The sequence below is a fragment of the Vitis vinifera genome, chromosome 12 (genome assembly GCF_030704535.1).
Source record: "Vitis vinifera cultivar Pinot Noir 40024 chromosome 12, ASM3070453v1".
NCBI lineage: Eukaryota > Viridiplantae > Streptophyta > Magnoliopsida > Vitales > Vitaceae > Vitis > Vitis vinifera.
Window position 1 is genome coordinate 17,291,101 of NC_081816.1, and position 18,000 is coordinate 17,309,100.

The window sequence follows — 18,000 nt, forward strand, 5'->3', positions numbered from 1 at the left end:
TTACTTTAAACAAAAAACTAAAAAACCAAACATTCTTTTACTCTTGTCAATTGTCATCTCTCCCTCTCTCTTTAATTTTGTTAATAATTTTATTTTCATAATTAATTTTATCTAAAAATTTAAGTTCTTACAATATATATAACCAATTGGGATCAAGCCATGACATCTTGTTCAGGGGTAACCCGGTTGGTTATTGAATTTTAATTATTGATTTAGATAAGCATGGTAAGAAATGGTATGAGCCATGATAATTTAAAAAATATTCAATCACGCAAAAATACCACATGTATTTGGAAAATAAGCTACAAAAATCCATAATCCACATGTATCAATAATAACAAAAATCCATTTATACATGACTTTACTTAGCCTATATGCTTCTTCTGTAAAGTTTTATACTGATCAACACATATACGTCTTCTTCATGACTACTCCATCATATTCCTTAGTACATCACCTCAAAACTATATTGACGCTTAACAACTTAATTTTTTTACCTTCTTTCTTGAAAGTACTTTTAAGATTTTTCAAATTTGATGTTGATTTTTTAGAATAGTGGAACTAAGATAAAAAAAATAGATCTTGCAAATTTTCTTTAAAGTTTTTTATGTTTCACTCTAAAATGAATATTTCAAATCTTTTTCATATCAAAGTCTTAGGTATTTTAGTTGAATTAAATTAATAAAACTGAATTTAGAAAAACTTGAATTTTAAATAATTTTAAAAAATTTTATGGACAAAAATGTGAGCACCTCAAGCAATGTCTCTTCTAGATAGGCATCCTGTTTTGAGCGAGGTTGGCTTGAGTGATCTTATTTGGCCAAGCTTATCCGAGCGGTAAGCAGTGAGCGGCCTTAAATAGCTAACTGTTAAATGTCATTAATGTGTTAACATTGCAAGATAAATGCTAAAATAAAGAGGGGTTACAAAGGCTAGGTGGAGGTTACAAAACTCAAGCCTATATAAACAACAAGACAAGGAATGAAGGTATGAAAATTCTTTTCTTTAGTCCTTTGAACTGACTTTAACATTGAAGGGATTTAGTCGGAACAAGTCTGAGCCCACCTTTTTGCAAGATTGTGAGACTGGAAGGCAGAAGAACCAACAAAAAAATACCAATGGTGTTTAAGTTATAACTAAATTATGAATTGTATAACATTATTGTATTGTTCTAATATCAAACTCAAAACATACTTACCTAGGCTTCAAATTTTGTGTCTTCAAGTTGAACATGTTAACATAAGACTCATGATAGTGAATTAATCTCGGACTATTAATTTTTGGAGTGAAATTGTCAACCTGTCGTAATACACTAACAAAGTTAATACAATATATAAATAACTATAAAAAGATAATGTATATAAGCAAATAGTAAGAATTTTGGAAAATCTAAGTACCAAAATTGTACCTACCAAAGATCAAATTTGGGTCATTGAATGAAAGTACAAACATATGGACCTGGTTATGAACATATGTGACCAAATTATAAATAAACAAGATCAAGGTCCAATGCAATAAGATGATATAAGAGGTATAAAGTAATAACACTTGGATACAAAGCAATGAGAATTGAATTGCACATGTGATATCAACTAATTGATGATACTTTTTTATAGGTACCAAATTAATGCTCTAGCTAGGTGTAGTAATTTTATATGGTTTAATTATATGTTCATATCTAGAAAAAGATGTTTTATAATTACATTGAAAAGAAATTCATAAAGCTAAAACATATAACATTGCAATTCAAAGAATCTCATAAGTTACCAACTATTTAAAAAGAAGTCATAATCTTTCTCCTTTTTTTTAGCTTTCTTGTTTCTTTCTCAACTCATTTTTTAACTTTAGTAATTTTCATCAAACCTTTACAAAGAGATCAAAATTTTTTACGGATATATTTTTTATTTTAATTATTTTAATAGAAACTAAATTCCATATTTCAAAATTTAGAAAAAGAGTATCACACAATAAATGGCGATCTATCTAAATTATCGATGTTGGTGGATTGAAGGAAGCTTAATTGGGCCTTGGGTTTGGGCTTGTACCCAGGTGGGTACCCATGTAACTTGTAGCAACGGTCCATGGTATGCCTTGTGAGCCCACAATGAGAACAAATCGGGTGATTACGTCAGGGGGTAATGGATGAAGCATCAAAATTTGCCCACGCATCCCGAAATAAGATTCGTTTAAGCCAATCAAAAATTGCATCACATATTCTTGTTTTTGATAATTCATCCATGCTTTCATGCCGCCACATTGACAAACAAGAACAAGTTGAAAATTCTTGAGTTCATCCCAAAGTATTTTCAAGCAGGTATAAAAAGTATTGATATCAAGGAAACCTTGAGACAAACCGTTCAACTATTGCTTGATCTAAAAAAATGTGTGGGGCATTGCTTTGATGAAACTAATCATGTAGATCTACCCAAACGGCTTGAGCATTGTCAAGGTAGAGTAGACTATCAACAATCTCTTTGGAAATGGTATTGAGAATCCAAGAAGTGACCATATTGTTACATCTTGAGCAAACCCCAACAAAAGGATCATTTGGAGGTGGTTGCAAAATTGATTAATCGACAAAACTGAGTTTATGCTTGGCGTTGAGAGTCATGAGCATGGCTCGACTCTAAGTGTTATAGCTGTGACCAATGAGGAGATGAGAAACAAGAATCAATCCGAGATGGTCACCACTGTGCAAGAAAAAATGGTTGCTAGTGTTATCTATGGAATAAAAAGAATCATGTTGAGCCATGGTTCTAGTGGAAGAAGGAGGTGTGAGTGGTTGGAATCAGTTCGTGTTATTACCACGAGCCATTTTAGCAAGAAGATGGAAGAGCAACAGAAGGAAGATGCTCTAATACCATATTACAAGGAGAGAATGCAAGGAGAAAAACACATTCTCATTTCATTGTGTTGAAAACCGATAGTGTGAAGGTATAAAAATATATCTAGCAGGGTGCTCTATCTTACATTTCCAAACAAGGTTGTACAACTTAGCACTTATTCTAACAAGCTATATCTAGAATATTCTATACTAATATAGTTGTTGTAACAAAAAAAATGCTAGTATGCTAAAATATTGGTACCGGAGTGGAAAAGATGGTTAACAGAGATGCTATGAGTGCCGCGACTTGGGGGCGCATGGACATTGGTAGATGACTGTGGAGGTGATGGAAAGGATGAATGGTGCGTGGAAGTGGGTGTTGGAGATGGTTTTAGAGCTAAAAGTTTACGAAATTGGATATATAAAGAGTTGTGATGGTAATGGTGGTATGGACCCGCATTTTTCACATGCGTCCCCACTCAATCGGTGAGACTTGCTTTTATAAGGTGAAAAATTAGTTTTTTAAAAGTTGGAGTTGCCACTTATTTTATTTTTATTTTAAAGGGAAAATAAAACAAGAAAGAAAACCCTAGAGAAATGACTCCATAGTTTTTGGACAAGCGTGTCTTTAAAAAACCCGAGTCTATGTCCAAGGATCAGGTTACCTATTGGGAAGGTACCTCTAAAAGGTAGCACCCCTCTAAACCCTAAAGAGGTCTCTACCAACCTAGTTGAGGGAAATGGGGCAATTAATTGGTTGATTATAGATACCTAGGTAGGCTAAGATGATTTTGAGATTCTATCAATACTAGCATGTCAAATAAGAAATCAAAGTACAATCATAAAGGAGAGTTAGGGTGTGTACCTGAACTACTTCTTTCTTGCTATCATAAGACAATCAAAGTTAATTTGAATAGTATATCGCTCAGCATGCGTTTTATTATGGATAATCAAACAAGTATCAACGCAATCAAGGATAGCATTCAAACATGGATATAGCTCATGATAACATGCATTTTCATAGAATTTTGGAATTAGATGATAAAGAGCGTAATTGGATAGCAAGTATATTTTATAAGATTCCTCCAAAAATGCTAGAGTGGTTAGGACAAGCATAAATTATATAACATATCCATTATGTCTAATATACAGTGTCAAAACCAAAAATTGAGCTAAGATAAATCAAATGACTCTAAAAATAATAACAATTTCAAGTAAAGTATAAAACCATCAGCATGCAGTTAGAAAAGGAAATATCATAAAATAATTTCTAAAAAAATGGCTTAGAGTAGAATTTAATTACAAAAAATTTCAGAAAACAACTCCTCCACATCTAGATCAACATATTGAAAGCCAAACACTCATTCAAAGGACAGATTATAGCAAAGACACCTAAAGGTTCTACAAAGTCCGGATTATATAAGAAAAAGTTATATGCATAAATGAATTTTTAAAAAATAATAAATTATCACATAAAATCATAAAAAAAAAAATCACACATAGTTTTAAGTCTCAATATAACATAAAAAATGAATACAGGGTCAGATAGTACTCAAAAATATTTTTAAAACACTCAAACTAGTCAGATGGCCAGAATCCAGCATGCACAGTAGGCATGACTTTGAAAAATCATATCTCCCTCAAAAGGGCATATGTTTGAATATTTTATATGTCTAAAATCAATTTCAAGAAGTCTAGAATTGAGAAAAAATATTGAATCAAATTTAAAAATTCATATGATATTTTATTTTTGAAAAAAGATCTCGGGTGTCCAGAACTGGGTAAAAACAGGACTCTCTAAAGACTCATTCATATCTTCTATTCCGGAATTGCATTATAATTCAAACGTAACTTTAAATTCAAGTTGAAAGAGCGAGGAAAGTCATAAAAGCTTTGGAAATTTTTGAAAAATATTCTAAAGTTGATGTAACGAATTTTAACTCTAAAAGGTCAATGGTTGCATGAAAACTAGCAGCAAGGAAAAAAAAAAGATTTTTGAAAATTTTTGCACCACTAGAATTATCCTCCCAAAATGGCTATGTTGCTCCCAAAACTCCTGTGGAGTGCGTGCTACTGGAGATCCATTTATACATGCAGGTTGTCTTCATTGTGGACTGTGCACCCCCTCAATGTAAACGTACTCATGAAGAGAATCCGTGGCATCCTTTTAGTTATAGCCATGTGATTGTTAATGGAAAGTGGAGATCCCTCCTTTTGGTGCGCTGGGTTTTTTTCTCTATGAAAGCAAAATACTCCTTCAACCCATGCATGCCTATTTTGCCTACCATGTGTCAATCTATTCTTTAGATTCACCAAGTTCAATATCCTTTACTGGTGTCTTCTTTATCCCATCCTTCAGAAGTCTAATTTCCTCTTCTGTCAAGTTGTTTTTAACATTAGACATTATCTTCACATTTGCCTGCTTTTCAATCTCCACAACCCAACTATAAATTATCATTCCAGCAACTGCAACAATCATTCCATTGGAATCATGCTCAGCTTTGAAATTTGATAGAATCCAACTGAGACTTCAATTCATCCCTGTGATAGACATATTGGCTACAATTGAGAACCAGAGAAACTCTCACAAAGGAACATACTTTGATGCAGAATAGCCAGTAGCATTTGACACCAGACCAATTAGTGCAGTAACAACATAGTAGAATGAAACCCAGTTAAAGTGGGGGCGAAGCTGAATGCATAATCACTGGCGGACATAAGCTGCTTGTTAGCCATGATAATTCTAATGTAGCCGATAACATTCATGGCCTAGGAACCCACATCAAATGCCTTGCAAGCATCCAAGAGAGCTTCGTCTCTCAGGTATGCTCCTTTCCTTTGTCTTCTCCTCTTTTCCCAATTTGAAGAACTGGGTGACATCAAAACTCGTCACTCCGGACTCCTCACTCATGCTATTCAACTCGCCATAGCGATGAACTAGTCTCGAGACAGACTCGGTCTCTTCCTGAACTATAGGCCCAAGTTCCGATGCCGACAATGAAGAAAAGATTAAAACATCTGTTCTAGCGAAGATGGAGGATCGATACAATGCCCTCAAGAACACACGAAACTGGTCCTAAGTAACATCCTCAGTCACATGACCGTCAACAAGATCATTCATCTCTCTAGTGCCTCTTCTATACAAACAGCCCATGCCTTGTAACACAAAAGAGGATGATTTCTGCGAATTGCTTCTCCACTCTTTTCGAAACCAGGTGGTGGAGAACAAGGAATTGCGGATGGGTTTGGAGGTCTTGGGTGTGGCACTGAGCTTGCTAGCCGTAGATTTCTGTGATAGCCATCTCCGAAAGGCAATGGAGTGGGGTGAGGAGGCTACAATGGTGGTGGGTGATAAAGACGATCAAGGCGCAGATGGAGATGGTGGATTGCACCCTGGTGAAGATGTTGAAGCTATGGGTTCTCATGGTGGATTTCAAGAAGGAAGAATAAGAACATAAGAGATTCTTCTTGTTGTTGATAATGGAGTCGTCTTCAGGGAAGAAGACCAGAAGAAAACCCATACCCCAGCCTTTGCTACTGCTCTTCCTTGGCGGAGACACCCATCTCTCTCTTTCTATCCATAAAAAATCTGGTGATGATCTCCTTTAACAATTAACCATCTCATCATGTTCTTCCAAAATTAAATCTTTAGCTTTACTAGTGAAATTACGAACAAATAACGTTCTGGAAAGGATGCCTCCTACATGGGTGTTCCATTTTCCACCAGAAACTTCAACCAAAACAATTTCCCATGCAAAGGAACGACCATCTTCGGCAACAATACTGCGCCCATGCAAAGAAACCACCATCTTGGGCAACAATACCATGCTCAAAGCTCTGAATAGCATAAACATCCTGCTCCTCCCTTGATATTACATGATTATCTGATCCATTGGAGACACAACATCCTGGAACGTAAGCCAAACCAGGCCTCTGCTATAGAATATCTTTCTTCCAACCTTTCTTCCCTTTCTTTCCTTCCAGAATTCTAAATCTCCATGGAACATGTCCAGAATGCCTGCTGGTTGTGTGCTTGCTTATGAAATTGATGATTTTGATTTCAAGCTTCGGTCACCGGAGTTTCTAAAACTAAACTTGCAGGTAAACACCGATTACCGAAGGTTTCCTTGAATCTGAAAAACCTGAGGGTTGCACTCTGGTTCCTGTCAATGGTGCGACTCACCTCTTTTCGACTCCACTCTCCCTCTTTTCACCTCTCTAGATCTCATTTTCAAGATGTGTTGAAATTTATTTTTTTCTCTGACCCGCGTGATTCCTTCTTTCCAAAAAAAAATTAGTCAACCCTCTTATCTTTCTTTTGCAATCTGTGCTCTCCTCCAAAACCCTCTATTGTAGACACGTACTTCTCTTTTTCTAGAATCGCAAGTCTAACCTCCCTTTCAAACTCTCTATGATATCTTCCTAAAGAGAGCCTTTTATCCAAAAACAATCTCAAAGGTTCCAAAGAGATTCTTAAACCTTCCAAAACCAAAAAAAATCTCTTTTGTGCATTCCCTAAAAATTGTTCTCCATCTGCAACTGTGGACTTTCACTTGTCTTCCTTTTTGGAGAAGATCCCTACACAAATATAAAATAAAATGAATCAAATAGGAATCATGCAAATAGTAAATAAGTAATAAAATTAGAAAACATGCAAATTTAAACAACGACAAAAAATAAGATCAACCACATCCAAGAAAATAAATAAATAAATAAGTGAATAAATAGATATCACATATGTAATTCAAAATGAAAAAATTAATCTTGTGAACTTAAAATCAAAATCAAAATCAAGCCAATACACACCTGAACTCAAAATCGAGCAATCAAAATCAAGAAATCAAACCTAAGTGAACTAAGCTTGGAAAACATCTAAGTGGAACCTATCATAAAAAAAAAAAAAATTCTAAGTGTCCTAAATGGGAAGGTGACTAGGTGACTGTGGACCCCGCATTTCATGCTCAATGCGTTTCCCACTCGATGACGAGCTCGATTTTTATTTGAAAAATTGATTTTATTTATTGTTTGAAAAATGACTTGGAGTCGCCACTTATTTTTATTTTATTTTTAAAGGGTAAACAAAATAAGAAAGAAAAACCCTAAGTGTGACTCCTTGTTTTGGAAAAAAGTTGGTCTGTGAAAAACCGGATCGGGTTCGGGGGTCAGGTTACTTATCGGGAAGGTACGATAAAGACCGTAGCACCCCTCTAAGTCCCTAAAGTCGGGTCTCTACTAATAAAATGAAGCTGACATGCCAATCAATAAGAAAATCAGCGGATACTCACATCAATCATGCGTATATGAGAATAATATGTACAGTGAATGATCAGGATGAGAATGAGTGCGCACCTGGACCTCCAGTGACAAATGCGCTATCATGAAGCAAGATCAGTGAACAATGAATATGTACATATACGAGTGCTAAGATTGGACAAGGGGCCTCATGCTTGCATTCCTAGTCAGCCACAGCCATTGCTGCTTGTGGTAGAACCATCCTCTAGCATGCAGTTCATGTGCTGCATATAGCAGTGCCTCTTCTCTCGGCATGCTGTAAAAGACATAAAATAATGTCTCCAGATGTAGTTTTGCAAAATAGGCTTGATTAAGCATGGGCGGTTGTTTATCATAATAGCATTCTGGGATACTGTATTGGGGCTTCCCCTTGTGAGGTTCTTCAACCCATGGAGAGGCAAACCTTTTGTGAAGATCGTCTGAAGCATTCAAATTCAAACCCCGTGTTGTAAGATCCATTCCCAAAGCAAGGGAGGTCAAGTCTGGATTATTCATCCTTATGACCTTCAACAAACCACGCAAACCAAACTCATCAATGCCAGGTTTTGGTGATGGTGACTTCAAGTCCTGGTCTCCATGTGGACCAACTGCCGACATTTACCCCATGCGAAATTGAGACTGACTCTGAAGCTGTTGATACTGCTGAATGAATTGATTATATGGTCCTACACCAGATATTGTATTAGATGAGTTCATAGGTCTCAAACCAATGGAAGGTGGTCCATCCAGAAACTGGTGACACTTCCAGTTTTCTTCCTACTAGAACTCTTCTCTGTTCCAATTCCTCACTTTGGGATAATCCGCGAAGTCAAAATCTCAACCTGAGTGCAGAGACTTAGCATTGCATGACGCCTCAATCAACAGAAACAATAATAGTTCAAGCAAAGATATAATGGTCAACACGTGGCCCTCAACAGTAATGACAATGGTGAATGTTTCCGATCACCATCCTGCCACGTTCCGGCGGGTCCACGTCGTGGCAGTGATGACTGTTGACTGTGTTTCTGGGTCGATGAAGCTTGACGAAGCAGGTGGAAAACTGATGTCTCAGATCATGTGGTGATGACTGCTTGATCAGCCAAATTTTGGTACAAGTGACACCTCCTGGTGAGTCACCCGAGCCACAACTCAACCCATTGTCGAGCGGAGCTGTACTCAAAGCTGCTGTGTTCGTCCCATAGATCACTTGTCCCATTAAATCTGTTATCCAAATGAATACCTTCCTTCCGTCAACCTGAATATACTCCGAGCTCTCCTCATAAAACCCAAGAAGCTTCAGAATACATCATGGTTCTCCTCTATCTAGGCATATGCTGCAGAGGTCATCAGAGGAGAAGGAAAGTGAAAGAGATTCAATGGTTGCTTGGCGTTCTGGTGATGGCGGAGGCGTTTCGCCGCCGGCGGCTTTCGTTTGAGGACAACTTTACTTGCTCTATTTCTTTCTCAAGTTCGTTTTCCTTCACTCTCAGCTCATCGTTTCCTCCAGCCGTCTGCAACTCTCAAATAATCACTAGCCCATAAATTTCTCCAAACATAATACTCTCTTCTCCTTCTCTAGCCTAAAACTTGCTTTCTGGAATATCCCTCCACTGAGAATCTCACGGTGCCTTACCTTTTCGTGCCAAGATAGGAAATCTGAAAGTTTTCCTCTCTGAAAAAGTCAACCAGAAATCAGCAAGCCCTCCTCCTTTTTCCCTCTGTTTCAGCTATTCCTTCTCTGGATAACTCTCTCTAGCCGCTTTCTCCTCAGCTCCCCTGGATCTCCTCCAAGCCTTCCCTCCGTAGCAGCCTAAACTCAAGGAATCCTCTCCCGAAAAATCTCCTCCTCGGTCTCTCCCCTCTCTTTGTTTTTCTCCCCCAGAAATCTCTCCAGGCCGCACGTCCCCAAAAAGCAACCTCACACCGCTGCCTCCCTAAAATCTCTCTCCTCTAAGCTCCAAAACCTCTTCCCTAGCAGCCTGCTCACTGCAAAATCAGCACCCACCCTCCAGAAACATGCTCCGTTTTTCTTATCTTCCCTCTCTCAACTCTCAAGCTCTCCTCTCCCTCAAAAATATCTCTAACGGCCAAGCCTTTGTCCCCACTACTCTGCCAGCCTCCACTATCCTCTCCTGCAGCTGGCAACCTTCCCATAACAGAAGATACGCTCCCCTGATTCCAGAATGTTCTTCACTTTCCAGGTGTCTTCCTCTGATTGGTCCATCAATTCCACCATAGTGATTCCACTATTTTAATCCCATATTGACTAATCCGGGAGTGACACGTGGCCATGCAAGATGGTGACACTTGGCCACAGCTAGCTGCAAGAAAGGAAACGTGAGAAGAATGGCAGCTCCCGAAAATGGGGGTCTACAGTGACATAAGTTGGTAGGTGCCTAGGTGACTTAGGTAGTGTTTAAGTTGGCTAGGGTGTGTTTGAAAGATCTAGATGTGCTTAAAGGACCAAGGTATTCGTAGGTGGGTCTAGGGTAGTGCCTAATGGGCCTAGGGTGTCTAAATGGGCCTAGGGTGTCTAAGTGATCCTAAGTCTAAATAGGGTTGCCAAGAGTCACAATAGGGTTAGATAAATCCCTCAACTAAAGTCTCCAAGGTGGCTTAGAAAAAATAGGCTACACAAGTAGTAATGGGCCACCAGGGAATTGCTGTAAAGTATCGAATAAATACCAAACAGGACATGTGCTAGGAGAACAAAATGAAGGTTCTACAAATATGTCCATCTTCGGCAAAGATCACAAGTGTAGGGAATGTGAGTAAAAATACGAATAATGAGCAAAACGAAGTGAACTATACCAAAGAACTAAAAGAAAAGGACCAGAGATTTTGTCCTAGCACATGACGAGAGTAAGCTTGGAACATCAGGTTGCAATCACAAAAATGGAACAACTCTCTGTCGCGAGCTTAAGGCTCTACGTGGAAAAGGATGACTTTGGGTCATAGATGAAAAAACAACTCTAGGGCTCTAAATGGAATAGAAATGACTCTGGACGCCAATGAAAATAATGGTGGCTCTAAATACCTATGGAAATGATAGCTCTGAATGCCTATGAAAAAGGTGGTTCTGAACGCCTATGAAAATGGTGGCTTTGAACACCTATGAAAATGGTGGCTCTAAACGCCTATGAAAATGATGGCTCTGAACGCCTATGAAAATGATGGTGGCTTTGAACGCCTATGAAAATTATGGTGGCTCTGAACGCCTATGAAAATGGTGGCTCTGAACACCTATGAAAATGGTGGCTCTGAACGCTTATGAAAATGGTGGCTCTAAACGCCTATGAAAATGGTAGCTCTGAATGCCTATGAAAATGGTCGTGGCTTTGAATGCCTCTGAAAATGGTGGCTTTGAATGCCTATGAAAATGATGCATCTGAACGAATGGTGGCTCTGAACGCCTATGAAAATGGTGGCTCTGAATGCTTATGAAAATGATGGCTCTAAACGCCTATGAAAATGATGACACTAAACGCCTATGAAAATGGTGGCTCTGAAAGCCTATGAAAATGGTGGCTTTGAACACCTATGAAAATGGTGGCTCTGAACGCCTATGAAAATGGTGGTGGCTCTGAACACCTCTAAAAATGGTGGTGGCTCTGAACGCCTCTAAAAATGGTGGTGGCTCTGAACGCCTCTGAAAATGGTGGCTTTGAATACCTATGAAAATGATATCTCTGAACGCCTATGAAAATGATGGTGGCTCTGAACACCTCTGAAAATGGTGGCTCTGAATGCCTATGAAAATGGTGGCTCTAAACGCCCATTAAAATGATGGGTCTAAACGCCTATTAAAATGATGTCTCTGAATGCCTATGAAAATGGTAGCTCTGAACGCCTATGAAAATGGTGGTTCTGAACTCCTATGAAAATGATGGCTCTGAACGCCTATGAAAATGATGGCTCTGAACGCCTATGAAAATGATGGCTTTGAATGTCTATGAAAATTATGTCTCTGAATGCTTATGAAAATGATGACATTGAACGCCTATGAAAATGGTGGCTCTTAACCCCTATGAAAATGATGGCTCTTAACGCCTATGAAAATGGTGGCTCTGAATGCCTATGAAAATGGTGGTGGCTCTGAATGCCTATGAAAATGGTGGTGGCTCTAAACGCTTCTGAAAATTGTAGCTTTGAACGCCTATGAAAATGATGGCTCTGAACGCCTATGAAAATGATGGCACTAAACACCTATGAAAATGGTGACTCTGAACGCCTATGAAAATGGTGGCTTTGAACGCTTATGAAAATGGTGGCTTTGAACGCCTATGAAAATGGTGGTGGCTCTGAATGCCTTTGAAAATGGTGGATCTTAATGCATTTGAAAATGATGGCTTTAAATGCCTATGAGAATGATGACTCTGAACGCCTATTAAATTTTTTTATAATATGGTACAACTAAAATACCCAAGGTTTAGATATGAAAAGGATTTTAAAATTTCATTTTAGGGTGTGAAACAAAAAACTGTAATAAAATCTACAAGACAATCATTGTTTTCCTCGTTTCGATACTCTAGAAAATCAACATCAAGGGTGAAAAAAAATCTTAAAAGTCCTTTCAAAGATGAAAGGAAAATGTTGAAATTTTGAGTTCTTAAACCTTGAGATGAAAGGAAAAGTGCTTATTCATATAAGACTTGTAGAAAAAGGTAAATGGGCTAGGTAACTCTGTACAATTCTTTTATATTTAGTGAATTTTTATAATAGTCCATAGACTTAGTTGTTTTTGCATCTACGGAAATTGAGACAATCTTTGTAATTGTTTTTCTTTTTAGATATATCTTGTATTTTTATATGATTAAAAATATTTTTGAGTACTGTGACTCACATAATTTCTCTCAGGGCTAATCCAAATCAATAATCTTAATAATTAACCAAGATAATAATTGAATCAATTTGAATGGAAATAAAAGTTATTACTTTACTATATGCATAAAAAATTGTGAGCACAACCCATGAATATGTTTTTGTCATGAATATAACACTTCCTACATATTTAGTTTTGTAATTGAAAAGACATCAAAAAAAAAAAAATTGACATATTTGATTAAAATAATCTCCATTTTCAATAATGCTTTTCATTTTTATTTAAATAATGAAAATGACAAACTTTTGGAATAAAAGTATCATTCGTTAAAACCTTTTTTCATCCATTTATGTTAAAACAAATTTTTAAGAAAAATTATGATATTTTTACTCTTGTAAGTTTTTTATTTACAACTTTAAACCAATAAAGGTTACCTTCACAAAATTTGGCCCCAATATTAGGAATTAAGGACTTAATGTGAAAAGTGTAGCCTTACCTATTTGGATCCTTCCTCAAGTCGGAATGAATCATACATTTAATTGTTTGTTTTACAATAAAGTGACGGAAATCCAGAACAACCGACAGTTGCCTCGAACTTCGATAATGGGGAACCACAAATCATACATTTAATTGTTTGTTTTACACTAAACTGACGGAAATCCAGAACCACCGACAGTTGCCTCGAACTTCGATAATGGGCAACCCCAAATCATAGAAAAACGAGAAGTAGAATAAAATAGACTGAACCAGCAAAGCCATGACATCGGTTCCTCGCCCGCCAAGACTATTGAAAGGTCGTTTATAACCCATTCAGCAACAAGTATGTGTCACCGCACCACAAAGCCCTCAAAACATCCAATATTTTTCTCTCTTTGCAGTAATCGCCGGTTAGTGATGAAGCAAACTGAGCTTGTCTTCATCCCATCTCCTGGGATCGGCCACCTTGTGGCCACAGTGGAGATTGCAAAGCTGATGACTCACCGAGACCGCCGATTGTCAATCACAATCTTGATTATGAAGTTTCCGTTTGGGTCCAATGATAGTATGACCTCCGACTCTGATTCCATACGTTTCCTCACACTTCCTCCTGTAGAGGTCAGCCCTGGAACTACAGGGATCACTGAATTCCTCAAACCTCAGATACCACTCGTCAGAGACGCAGTCCACGAGATCACTCGCTCCAACTCCGTTCGGCTCGGTGGGTTCGTTATTGATATGTTCTGCACCTCCATGATTGATGTGGCCGATGAGTTTGAGGTGCCTTCATATCTCTTCTTCACTTCCAGCGCCGCTTTTCTTGGCTTCATGTTCCATCTTCAGTTCCTCCATGATAATGAGGGCTTGGATTTCAATGAGTTCAAGGACTCGGATGCTGAGCTGGAGGTTCCGAGTTATGCCAACCCGGTTCCAGGTAAGGTCTTTCCTTCTTTGATGTTTGGCAAGGAAGGCGGTGGGGCTGAGAAGTTTCTGTATCACACAAGGAGGTTCAGACAAGTCAAGGGTATTATGGTAAATACACTTGTTGAGCTCGAGTCACATGCTATTCAATCATTTTCTGGCAGTACAATACCCCCGGTCTACCCCGTTGGACCAGTACTTAAGACGCAAGGGGGATCTGTTGGGGGTCAACAAGATGCTAGTGCCGTCATGAGCTGGCTTGATGATCAGCCTCCATCATCAGTGGTATTCCTGTGCTTCGGGAGCATGGGAGGCTTTGGTGGGGATCAGGTCAAAGAGATAGCACATGGGCTAGAACGCAGCGGGCATCGCTTCCTATGGTCCCTTCGTCAACCCTCGTCAAAGGGTAAAATAGAATCTCGAAGCAATTATGCAAATGTGGAGGAAGTTCTACCAGAAGGGTTCTTACACCGGACAGCCAGGATTGGAAAGGTGATCGGATGGGCTCCACAAGTAGCTATTTTGGCCCACTCAGCGGTTGGAGGATTTGTATCTCATTGCGGATGGAATTCTACGTTAGAAAGCATATTTTATGGTGTTCCTGTAGCCACGTGGCCGATGTTTGCAGAACAACGAATCAATGCGTTTCAAATGGTGAAAGATTTGGGATTAGCCGTAAAGATTAAAATGAATTATAATAAGGATATTAGTTATGTTGTAAGTGCTCGGGAGATTGAAATTGGATTAAAGAATCTAATGAATATTGACAATGAAGTGAGGAAGAAGAGGGAAGAAATGAAAAAAATAAGTAGAAAAGTGATGATAGAGGGTGGATCGTCGCACTTTTCCTTGGGCCATTTTATTGAAGACATGATGGCCAACATTCCATGTAATTAACCAATAAGGTGATATTTAATGTACCAATTGTAGGCCCTAGATACTTCATCATATGTTGTATTTCAATTCTCAAATAACTTCTTTGATGAAACCAAAAAATTTGAGCTTTCAAAAATCACGAGGAAGTTTGTTCTCGATCTTTATATTATTTAATGAAAAAGTTTAAAAGGGCACAAATTTAATTACATACAAATCTCATTAGTCAATAAATACACAATTAAATATCTTCTTGAAAGGAGCTAAACTAACAAACAATATCAACCATGTAATTAACAATCCACAATTAAAACTATTGAATTTGTTTTACCAAAGTGAATAAAACTATTGAGAATTTGACCTTGAATAATTAAAACTCTATTTTCTTATACTTAATGAATATGGGAATATGTTCAATTTGATTGTTATTAAAATTGGATGGAGAACTATTCATTTGAGATAGACATTGATAGAAATTTATCCTATTTTTAAGTAATGTGTATCTTTTTTTTTCTACAAGTATGTTGTTATATTAGCAAATAATATTGTTTGTGAAAATATTTGAGGAGTTACACGTAGACTTAATTAAAGGTGGAAAAAAGGGGCTTTTTTAACTTTTGCGGCAATTTTAAAAAATTATAATTAAAAAATGGTAGTTTTGAAAATATTGATAGATTTACGGCAGTTTTGGCCACGTGGAAGGTGTCTCTTAAAGAGACACTTTCTACAATTTCAGAAATTTTGATTTATATTAAAGGTGTCTCTTGAAAAAACACTTTCCACATGGCAAAAAATCCAATATGCATTAAAGGTGTCTCTTGCAGAGACACTTTCCACGTGACAAAAAATCCAATTTGTATTAAAGGTGTCTCTTGAAGAGACACTTTCCACAATTTGACAAATTTGAATGTCTTATGAATTTGATTTTAAAGTTAAAGATGTCTTTTGAAGAGACACCTTCTACAATTCCTAAAAATTTTAATTATACCAAATGTGTCAAAGGTGTTTCTTCAAGAAACACATTCTAGAATTCCAAAAAATTAGATTTATACTAAATGTGTCTCTTGGAAAAACACTTTACACAATTCCACAAAATCCAATATGTATTTTATTTGTGGAAATGATTTTAAAGCTAAAGATGTCTCTCTTTAATGTATGAAAATTGCGGAAAGTGTCTCTTCAAGAGACACTTTTAATATAAACCCAATTTTTTTAAAATAATAGAAGGTGTCTCTTGAAGAGACACCTTCAATATAATTCCATTTTTTGGGAATTGTGAAATGTGTCTCTTGATACCTTCCACAATTTTAAAAATATTGGGTTTATACTGAAAGTGCTTGTTCAAAAGACACTTTCTACAATTTCCATTCAAACAATGGAAAATTTTGAATTTATGCTGAAGGTGTCTCTTGAAGAGACACCTTCCATAATTACAAAAAAATGGAATTATATTCGGACGCCTTTCATAATTTTTAAAAAATTGGGTTTATACTGAAAATGTCTCTTGAAGAGACACTTTCAACAATTTTTCAGTGAAAATTTCGAATTTTGAAAAGGGACATTTTCAACAATAAAAATATTTCTTATTTGTTTTTAATTTTAACAAATAAAAAGATAGTATTTTTATTTTTTATTTTAACAAATAAAAAGTGAAAAATCTCCTTGAATTTAAATTTCAATTTCAATTTCAATTTCAATTTCAATTTCAATGCAGGTACTAATCTAATGAGGTTATTATTTTTTTATTTTGTTGCAATCCCCGTTTGATTCCCAAGTTTTTGCAATCCCCGTTTGATTCCCAAGAAAATCCATCCCCCATTTGCTTTCCGGGAAAATTCATCCTCCTTTGATTTCCGAGAAAGTCCATGCAAAACCCCCTAAAAAAACAAACAAAAAAATGTTTTTTTTTTTTTGCTTCGTGCTTTCTGGATCTGTTCTAGGGGTCTCTTTGCTTTTGTGCCATTGGATTTAAATTTCACAAACCCTAAATCCACGATTTTTGAGCCACACTAAAAAACACAACCTTTCCCCTTAAATCATGATCACCTTTCTCCTCAAATCATGATCAGATTACCAAATAGCTTATGTTTTTTTATAAAAAAAAATTGGACAGATTTTGTATCCTGTGCACGGGCTGGACTGGTAGGAAATATTGGGAATTTTTTTTTTTCAACTTTCCCACACTTTCTTGGCAACCAAACAGAATCACAACAAGCCGAACCACAAAAAAAATTAAAACTTTCTCCATTATTTTTAGTCTACTCAGTTTCATTGTAAAAAAAAAACAAAAACTTTATTTTTTTTACAACTTTCCCACACTTTCTCGGTGACCAAACACAACCACACCACCAAATATAACCACAAAACTTATAGAAAACACCGGGGGCAATGGTTCCTCAGATCTGCACTTCACTTCCTTCCTATTGGTGTTGAGGCAAGGATCTCCACCCCATGATCAGCGTGCGGGATAATGGGTTTTCGGGCAGAGGAGTTTTGATGCAGAGAAGAAAAGCAGGAAGGGCAATGGAAAGGGGGGAATGGGTTTTCATATCTCATCCTACGTGTTCAAAAGTGCAGTAGAATTGGAATTATTTTCCAAACTATGGTATTTTAAATATTATTTTTTTTAATAGCAGTATATTTATCAATAATCCGGAAAAAAGTCATATCTAGTCAATTCAAATCAAGGCATGTAAGAGAATAGAGTCGAAAATTCTATTATAGTCTCTTAGAAATAGGAGGAAGTTGTCTTGAGTCCATTGGGAAAGAAAATAAAGATGAAGATGTTGAATGGAATGGATAGAGGATTTAA

At 37.0% G+C, this 18,000-nt stretch overlaps 2 protein-coding genes across 2 annotated transcripts; one reads left to right on the forward strand and one right to left on the reverse strand.

Annotated features, from left to right (window-relative positions):
• Positions 1 to 8,245: 8,245 nt before the first annotated feature.
• LOC109123481 (probable NOT transcription complex subunit VIP2) lies at positions 8,246 to 8,713 on the reverse strand. The gene has a single exon (XM_019223393.1). It carries the CDS (start codon positions 8,711 to 8,713, stop codon positions 8,246 to 8,248), a length of 468 nt encoding a protein of 155 aa, XP_019078938.1.
• A 4,596-nt stretch (positions 8,714 to 13,309) lies between these two features.
• LOC100265817 (anthocyanidin 3-O-glucosyltransferase 2) lies at positions 13,310 to 15,321 on the forward strand. The gene has a single exon (XM_002264293.5). It carries the CDS (start codon positions 13,740 to 13,742, stop codon positions 15,210 to 15,212), a length of 1,473 nt encoding a protein of 490 aa, XP_002264329.2. The 5' UTR covers positions 13,310 to 13,739; the 3' UTR covers positions 15,213 to 15,321.
• The last annotated feature ends 2,679 nt before the right edge of the window (positions 15,322 to 18,000 follow it).